The sequence below is a fragment of the Otolemur garnettii genome, unplaced genomic scaffold (assembly GCF_000181295.1).
Source record: "Otolemur garnettii isolate 467f Iridium unplaced genomic scaffold, OtoGar3 scaffold00193, whole genome shotgun sequence".
Lineage (NCBI taxonomy): Eukaryota > Metazoa > Chordata > Mammalia > Primates > Galagidae > Otolemur > Otolemur garnettii.
Window position 1 is genome coordinate 2,249,633 of NW_003852588.1, and position 9,883 is coordinate 2,259,515.

The 9,883-nt window shown below is 43.3% G+C and overlaps 1 protein-coding gene across 1 annotated transcript in view; it reads left to right on the forward strand.

Annotated features, from left to right (window-relative positions):
- The window catches only part of RAB31 (RAB31, member RAS oncogene family), a 142,470-nt gene that overhangs the window by 127,539 nt on the left and 5,048 nt on the right, over positions 1 to 9,883 (forward strand). Inside the window, exon 6 of the mRNA XM_012812174.2 lies at positions 4,392 to 4,501. Within this exon, the coding sequence (XP_012667628.1) occupies positions 4,392 to 4,501 (110 nt within the window). The remainder of the gene's footprint in view (positions 1 to 4,391; positions 4,502 to 9,883) is intronic.

Consider the following 9,883-nt stretch of genomic DNA (forward strand, 5'->3'; position numbering starts at 1 on the left):
TTTTTTTTTTTTTAAAAATGGCCTCCTATAATTTTTATTTTACATTATAGTTCCATCATAAAGGGTACAACTTGGGAATAGCCAAATGGAAGAGACATATAGGGCACAGTTGAAGGTGAATCTTTATTTATTTATTTATATATTATTGGGAATTCATTGAAGGTACAAAGGAACAGGTTACATTGATTACATTTGTTAGGTAAAGACCCTCTTATAATTGTTGCCTGCCCCCAAAAGGTGTGCCATACACTGTGACCTCCCACTCCCTCCTCCTTCCCTCTCTCTGCTCTCCCCTTCCCTCATCCCCCACCATGTTCTCCGTCATTAATTGTCCTCATATCAGGATTGAGTATGTAGGATCCATGCTTCTCCATTCTTGTGATGCTTTATTAAGAATAATGTGTTCCACCTCCATCCAGGTTAATACAAAAGATGTAAAGTCTCCATCTCTTTTAGTGTCTGAATAGTATTCCATGGTATTCATATACCACAGCTTGTTAATCCATTCCTGGGTTGGTGGGCATTTAGGCTGTTTCTACATTTTGATGATTGCAAATTGAGTGCGATAAACAGTCTAGTGCAAGTGTCCTTATGGTAAAAGGATTTTCCTCTTTCTTGGTAGATGCCCAGTAATGGGATTGCAGGATCAAATGGGAGGTCTAGTTTGAGTTCTTTGAGGGTTCTCCATGCTTCCTTCCAAAAAGGTCGTATTAGTTTGCAGTCCCACCAGCAGTATAAAAGCGTTCCCTTCTCTCCACATCTATGCCAGCATCTGCAGTTTTGAGATTTTGTGATGTGGGCCATTCTCACTGGGGTTAGATTGTACCTCAGGGTGGTTTTGATTTGCATTTCTCTAATAATTAGGGATGATGAGCATTTTTTCATATGTTTGTTAGCCATACGTAACAAAAGACTCCATTACTCAGAGACTGAGGGTTTTAGGAGCTCTACCCCTGGTTCCCGGCACAGACCAAATGTATATATTTTTATTATACCCCAGTAATAGGAATGTATTTTGGCAGATTCAAGATTAGCTAGTCCTTTTAATCTCAGTTCACATTAAAGGGTCTTTCATTGGCCTCTGGAGTCTTCATAAGAACCTATAGGTAGAATATACACTCCACCTTTTCTCCAGAGTATTTGACAGTTTAAACTATTTTAGGCCCCATATTTTTTCTGTCTAAAAAGATGGAAAGGGCCAGGCATGATGGCTCATGCCTATAATCCTAGCTCTCTCAGAGGTCGAGGCAGGAGGATCATTAAAGTTCAAGAACAGCCTGAGCAAGAGTGAAACTCTGTCTCTACTAAAAATAGAAAATAGCCAGGTGTGGTGGCACATGCTTATAGTCCCAGCTATTCCAGAGGCTGAAGCAGGAGTATCGCTTGCGCCCAGGAAGTGGAGGCTGCAGTGAGCTGTGATTGGCCACTTTACTGCAGCCTGGGACACAGAGTGAGGCCCTATTTACAAAAAAACAAAAACAAAACAAAATAAAGATTCAACAATAGGCTCGGCGCCTATAGCTCAACCGGCTAAGGCGCCAGCCACATACACCTAAGGTGGCGGGTTCGAATCCCCAGCCCAGACCCGCCAAACAACAATGACGGCTGCAACCAAAAAAATGGCCAGGTGTTGTGGTGGGTGCCTGTAGTCCCAGCTACTTGGGAGGCTGAGGCAGGAGACTCGCTTGAGCCCAGGAGTTGGAGGTTGCTGTGAGCTGTAATGCCACGGCACTCTGCCCAGGGGGACAGCTTGAGGCTCTGTCTCAAAAAAAAAGATACAACAATAAAAATAATACAAATATAAAAATAATAAATAAATAAATAAATGGCAAGAACATCCTGTGGCGTGTGGGTGGTGGAGGGTGGTTGTGCTGTTAGGACAGCTGGGAGCCGGGGGTTGGGCTACACACACCCTGCCAGAGCATTGGCTGTATCATCAGGCGCGTCTGTGGTCTAATGGGAGCCTTTCTAAAGGAGGAAGAAGCCTGAGGGTGTGCTTTCTTACTCTCCCATTGCATGGTCCCGTGCTGTGGACTGTGAAAGAATCAGCCTCTGTGGGCTGCCATCCTCAAGTGGGGGCTTTGGATTGTGTCCTGGCAGCTACTTTGTCCTCTTCTTAATCCTGGAAAACCTATTCTGCCCTTCTCTGCCCCGCAGGGGACGAGAGAGTGGAGGAAGCATTTACCTGTGAGTTCAATGTTCTCTCAGCTGCGAGTTCTCTGGGACTTTCTTGCTTATGCCCAGGTAGGGGGTAGGGAAGTAGATGCCACCTCCTCTCATTTGCCCGAGTTTGGGTAGAGACGAGACCACGCTTTATCTGTTTTTGCATAAAGACTTCTAGGAAGAGATGAAAAGCAAGATACTGTGCCAGTCTGAATGGAGAAAAGCCCTTTTCTACAATCTTCTAAATGTAAAAGTTACCACCACCAAAAACTTCAAGAATAATTCCTGTGATGGGCCTGTAGCTTGTCTGTTTGAAACAGTAAAGAGGGTAGATGTAGGGACATACTTTCCCCTATGATTTGGAAGTACAGATTCTCACCAGCATGACTCTAGAGATGTCCCCACGCTCCTGGCTGAGAGGCTTGGGGCCCTTGCCTTGAACACAGTGGGCCATAGTCAGGTGCTTGTCTGGCTGAGATCTGAAAGGTCCTTCATATGTTTTGTTGTTGTTGTTGTTCTGTAAGGGATCTGAATAAGGAGGTAGAATTTCCTTGGTAACTTTATAAACCTTTTGAAACCATCTATGAGGCATCTAAAGGGGGTACAGGAATGGGGGGGTGGAGGTGGATACAGTGTCTTCACTCTCCTCTTCAGGTTTGATTTTGTATCTGCACTTTTTTCCTTGTTGTTATTCCCTAGTGGAGGATTACACTATCCCTCAGCTGTAGCACTGAAGGAGCTTCCAGATTCTTCTCCTTGCCTCCACTCCTCTCTAGTCCATTCTGGGCACTGTTTTTTCTTAGACTCTGGAGCTGACTCCATCGCTTCCTGTCCTGTCACTGGCCTCATGGAGTGAGATGGGCTTGGTGCGTCTTCTGGCCCCTCTGCTGGACCCTCCCCCCGACCCAGCTCCAGCCACACTGGCATTCTTTGCATTCAGATACCAGATCATCCCTTTGCAAACCCTCCATGGCACCCAAGGCAGCACTGGGAGCAGCACTGACTTCATAATGTCTAGGAATGAGTCTCTCCTGCTGCCAGGCCTCTGCTCAGGCTGATCCTTTACAGAGTCTCACCTGTGTGCACCCCACCCTTCCTGGCCACATTTAAGGTGACCTCCTCCAAAGCTTCTTCCTGGTTCCATTGATCAAAACACATCATTTTCTGCCCTTTATGTCTATGAATTAGAGTGACCATGATGTGCTCTGTTTGTCCATTCTCTAAAGTGTAGTAGGTTCCAGATGGCAGGGACCAGGGTTTTCCCTTGTACCTGTAAAGAGGGACTGGCCATCACTGCTTAATGTGTATTTGCTACATACACAAATAATCTTGGAGAATAGGAGCTGTGTCTTCTTTTTTTTTTTCTTTTTTTTTCTTTTTTTATTGTTGAGGATTCATTGAGGGTGCAGGAAACCAGGAAACCAGGTTACACTGACTGCATTTGTTAGATAGAGTCCCTCTTACAATTATATCTTGCCACCAAAAGGTGTGGCACACACCAAGACCCCACCACCCTCCCTCCTTCCCTCTCTCTGCTCTTCCTTACCCCCACCCCTCCCTCCTTCTTGAGCTGTGTCTTCTTTACCTTTGGGTCCACCATAGTATCTTCACATTGAAAACAGATCAATAAATGTCTTTTTAGGTTGTTCATTTAAATAGAGTTCATGTCCTAAGATCTTTGTGGGAATATCCTTTTATAGCTGAAAGTCCAAGTGTGCCACACTGTAGGCAGCCATTGAAGCTAGGTCCATGTTCATTCCAAACTATCAAATCGCATCACCATCTCCTCAGGTTTTTGAAAGATGGTAAGTAGGAAGTCTCACAGAAGCACATGTGCCTGTGCACAGAACAGTTTTAATATTGAGTCACATTATAGAAAAAAAAAAAAAAATGAAATCAACCCTGGCTCTGAACCCTGGAATGGATACTGCTAGACTTGAAATGAGTCTCATTTTCCCTTCTGTTCTGAAATTCTTTCCTTCTTTGAGACCAGGACCAGGAGTGCTATTTTATATCTGCATGTCTTATCTGCATGGATGCCAGAGATAGGTTTTATATCTTTAAAAATCTTACCCAAACTAGGTTTCAATATTTGCTGAGCGATTCCATTATTATTCTATAGGAAAGTAAAAGAACCATTACCACACCAGCTGTTTGTTTGGTCTTTTGGGTTATTTATATTTTACAAACGACCATTCATTTCTCTCTGGGTTTGACTTTTTTTTCAGAGAGGTTCCCCTGAAGGATGCTAAAGAATATGCTGAATCCATAGGTGCCCTCGTGGTTGAAACAAGTGCAAAAAATGCCATTAACATCGAAGAGCTCTTTCAAGGAATCAGTAAGTACATGAAATTGTGTTTTTAGCCTAGTTTGCATTTTTCTGTTTCTGGGAATCAAAGACTAAAACTATAGAGGTCTGAAGTAGAACCTGTCCTGCATGTGAGTTTATCTGATGCTGTGGATAGAAAATCTACAACTACGGATTGGTTCATTCCCTTCTTGATCAGCTTCTCAGTTCCAGATTTGAATATGTCTGTGCTTTGACCTGCTCACTCTCTGTTTTGTGAATTAAATGAAACCATCCTGTTACAAAAGTAAAATTGATTTTAATTAAAAGTTAGGCTGAGAGCATCTGCACACACTACCCATGAGGAGAGGAGAGTGGGTTCAATAATGTCAGAATGCTGAGAGAGGAGGGGGCAGGTGTACAAGACGCAGAGCCCACTGAACTGACCGTCTCCAGGCAGGCAGAGTCATCTTCATCCGCCTGATGCAAAATTGGGAATTGTGTGGAAAATTTGATTTGTACAAATTTTCCTCATTTCCAGTAAGCTAATTAATGGAAGGCAATGGCTTCCCTGCTCATCCCCAGTCCTGGGTCATGTTATGCTTCACCCTATGCTTTCTGGTTCCCCAAGAATGACCTTATCAGAGATGAGTTTCTCAGCTGATGTCCTCAGTCACTTCTGTCTGTAGCTGTCATGCTCCTGCCTCACCAGATTTCACCATTATAGATTCTCTGCTCATGTCATTCTGTTCTGGATCCTGCCAGAGACCTGCCTGCTGAGAGCCGTATGGGGACACTGTACTCTGAGCAGCCCTCTGGGATATCCCATCAGAGGGACACTGGGAGAAGTACAAGGGCTGGGTGAAATGCTGGCACTGATGTTCCTAGGAAAAGATGAACTCCTAAATAGTTAGCAGTTGTCCTCAAGTATCTTGGCTCCAGATAGTTCTAGAAGGGAAAATGATGGTTAGATCTCTCTTCTGTGTGAGGTCGTTGTTGGCAAAGTTCTCAAAGTCAGAGTCCATGGCTTCCCAGAACACACTGGATTTCTCTTTAACTGCTTTAGATCCATTATGCTAGACTCTGAGAACCCATGGCAAGGAATGTTTTGTTTATTTGTGTTGGGCTGATGGAAAACCCAGTGGAGATGGGGGATTCTAACCTGCCTTACTTCTTCAATGCAGAAATGAGCAAAAGAATGGCTCTGAGCATTTCCTTCCTCTTACCTTCCTTAGGATTTTTTTTTCTTGCTTTTATTTCACACTCACAACAGAAGAGTGTATTTCAAGCCCCAGAGAATTGGACTCCAGAATGCTAGGACACATAAAATTACAATTTTATGCAGGGAACTCTCCTTCCTCGCACTTCTCTCTTCTCTTCATGGGCAGTGTGTGCAGATGCCCTCTGGAGTCCTGTCACTTTGGGTGACATCTAAGTGTGGCTTGAACCTGTTATAATAGCGCCGTCATCTCCTCAGATCAAACATACTCTTTTCTGGTGGTGTGAGGCTTTTCCAATACATTTGGCTGTTAAATATGTTGCTTTTATGTATTGATTTCAATGAATGAAACTAGGTAGCTCCCGAGGACTATTGCATTAATACTTTTTCTTCTTAAGTGCTCGTATTTCTTAGAACCATCTCCTCAGCATTAGCTTTCTGGCCCCAAAAGACAGACAGCACAGGCAGCGGTGGTCAGCAGAAGGAAGCTCAGTCCTTGTATGCCTGAAATTCACCTGGAGATTTCTTCACCAGCTAAAAGACTTTCTGGGGTTTATGAAAGTCATTATTAAGATAAAGTATTAAGGGCTGTACCTGTGGCTCAAAGGAGTATGGCACTGGCCCCATATAATACCGCAGGTGGTGGGTTCAAACCCGACCCTGGCCAAAAACTGCAAAAAACAAAAAGATAAAGTATTAAATAGGACCTCAAAGAGAATAAGCCTGAGCAAGAAGCATTCTGTTAATATCTTAATTTGAAAGATTATTTGAATGGTTCAGCCAGTACAAATCCCCTCCTATGTGTGAAGTCTTTATGGTACATAATGGTGGGAATTTTGAATAATTAATTCCTCAGATCCTGGTGATCTGCTGTGTTTGGGCAAAAACAAGTGCTTTGCTTAAAGCACAGGCTTCAGAGTGATTAATTAATATATAATCCATCCAATACCTATATCCCCTTATCTTCCATATCAAATAAACCATTGTTTGTTTCTGTTTTATTATACTTTAGTTATAATTGCTTTAACAAAGAAAGCTTATAAATACACAGCCATGGCCGGGTACAGTGGCTCACACCTGTAATCCTAACATTCTGGGACAACCCTGTGCAAGAGTGAGACCCTGTTTCTACTAAAAATGGAGAAACTAGCCAGGTGCCTGTGGTCTCAGCTACTCGGAGACTGAGGCAAGAGGGTCGCTCCAGCCCAAGAGTTTGAGGTTGCTGTGAGCTATGATGCCATAGCACTCTAGCCTGGGTAACAAGAGTGAGACTCTGTCTCAATACATACATGCACAACCATGGCAAAATATCCATCCATCCATCCATCCATCCACACACACACACCTGTGAGCTCTGGTGCCTTCCCTTCAGCTCCTTACTCCTTCGGGTGAATTTTCAGATGGGGTTCTGTAGTAATAGCAGCCTAATATAAAATACAATTGCAAATACATCTAAACATACAGCAGCAGATTTTTCATTTATTTTCCTTTTTCCTGTTCCTACTTAGGTTACCCATGCTCCTTCCTGAGCTGAAAATAGAACTAGATATTGCTGATACCTCTGCTCAAAGCAATGTTCCGGAGACTAGTGTGCCTGAAGAGAAGATGTAGTGAAAGTCAAGGAGGAGTAGTGAGAATAAAAGCCCTTGAAAAGGTCCACGTAGACAAAGTGAATTCACACTGGCTTAGATGCAGAGACAAAGGTCTCTCTCTTATAGTCCCGGAGAGTTCATAAAAACAGACATGAGGCAACTGTCTTTTATGAGCATGAGCTAATACATTTTCTAACTTGAGACTGTTTACCAAAATAATGTGTCTATTTACGGACTGAAGCTACCCTGTAAAGCAGTGTTTTTCAATGTTATTTATCTCACGGCACCCTTGAACCTATAGTTAAATTTTCATAGTACACTTAAACTATGTTAATCTGAAAAAAAAAGAGTAAAAAAGAATATACTTAACTGTGCTTTGAACTTCTTTCAAAAATAATTTAATTTTAATTAATGATCTTTAAAAATTTTTCATGGCACACCTAAGATCCCCTTGTGGCACGCCAGTTAAAAATCACTGGTGTTGGCTCGGCGCCTATAGCTCAACCGGCTAAGGCGCCAGCCACGTACACCTAAGGTGGCGGGTTCGAATCCCCAGCCCGGACCCGCCAAACAACAATGACGGCTGCAACCAAAAAATAGCCGGGCGTTGTGGCGGGCGCCTGTGGTCCCAGCTACTTGGGAGGCGGAGGCAGGAGACTCGCTTGAGCCCAGGAGTTGGAGGTTGCTGTGAGCTGTAATGCCACGGCACTCTACCCAGGGGGACAGCTTGAGGCTCTGTCTCAAAAAAAAAAAAAAAATCACTGGTGTTAAAGACATTAGGTGCTGCTCTCTTTCAGATAGTGATCTGGGCCTCAAATAATTTGTTACCCTTTGATTGGTATCACTCCAGGTTTGCCCCCTTTTGTTTTTGAGAGATAGGATCTTACTATGTTGTCCAGGCTAAACTTGAACTCCTGGGCTCAAACTGTTCTCCCACCTCAGCCTCCTGAGTAGCTGGGACTACAGGCTCATGCCATGCCTGACTATTTTTTTTCTGGGTACCCTTTCTAAATCACATTTTTGGACCTAACTTCATTACATTTTGTGTGGCAGGCTAATTACCTTCCATGTATTTCTACCTAGGATTTATTCATTTTTTATTACTGGGTTTTTATATCTTTAATTTGGACATTATAGGTTTTCTCTTTGAATTGGAATATAAAAAGAAAATACTCTTGCCTCTCCCAATAATTGTACATTTGAAATTTTAAATTGGTGTATGAAGACACCAAGAGTATTCTGCTGCTGTTTATATGCCACAGTGTTACAAATCAAAATGACGAAAGCTCAGTGGCCTTCCATTCAAACTGCTTTCACTGCCCTTGTCTGTGTATCATAACTTGAAGGTCAGGCTACAGAGCCATGATGTCAGCGTATGCTCCTGGGCACATTTGCTTGTCCCAGCACCTTAATGAACGTCCTTCTTTTCTGTCTGCAAACTTTCGTTCATTTGAGGCTGAAAAAGTTCCAATCCTTTTCGTCATGAGATCTTCATCTGCTGCAACATTCACTGATGGTTTCTGCCTTTAAATTAAGGCTACTTAACGTTTGTTCTGTCGTTTTGATATTTGAACATATCCTATCTTTAAATGAGTCACCAGGTGTTTCAGGTATAGTGTATCTGTTCTTTTGGGAGGTTCTCGGGGAGCAGTTTTGGTCGTTCATATTCAGTAAGGCTGAAATTAGTAAATAGTACTTCTAGTAATATAGTACTGAATTCAGGGTTTGTATTCACATCTGCATCCTCATCTGACGAAGTTGTAGGAGGTAATAGTGCAGTGGGTTCACTGCATCAAATGAAACATAATCTCTTTTCTGCAGGGAATTAAGGTTGAATAATACCAAAATGCTGGACAAGCTTAGTTCCTCTTGATTCGTTTATTCCACACATATACACTGTGCTCTTTATGTATTAGATGCTGAACTAGACAGTGGGAATGTATGGTGAACAGAACAAGCTGCGGTGGAGGGGGAGCACCTACGGCGCAGTCTGGAGGTGCAGTCAAGTCAGTTATACACTACAGTAGACACGAGGAAGAAAGAACTGTGAGCGATTATGACAAGGGGTTAGATTGGGCGGGGAAGGCCTCCCCAAGGGAATGACTTTCAGCTGGACCTGAAAAATAATAAAGGTCACTTGAGCAAAGAGCTTAAGAAGTGCTCTGGGCTCAGTTCCCGGGGCAGATGTCCTGGGGTGCCTTTCCAGAAGAGCCAGGAGGGTGGTAGACTCCAGGAGCCGGTGGGAGGCGAAGGTTGGAGACTGAGCAGGCCTGGTGATGGGAAGAGGGTGACATTCTGAAAGCAATTGGAAGGCCCTTCAGCATTTTAAGCAAGGTGTGGCTTATCAGCTTACATTTACAAAAAGATCTGACTAGGAAGGAGGAAAGTCTGGGCAACCAACTGGCTCAACCAACTGGGATGTAAAGTAGTAATCCAGGAGCGAGGAGGGCTGGGTCAGGGTGGAAGAAGTGAATTGATTTCAAAAATCTGGCGAGGCACAGTGGCTCCCACCTGCAGTCTCAGCCCTTCCAGAGGCTGAGTTAGGAGGATTCCTTGAGGCCAGGAGTTCAAGACCAACCTGGGCTATATAGTAATACAAAAAGTTAAAAAAAAAAAAAAAAA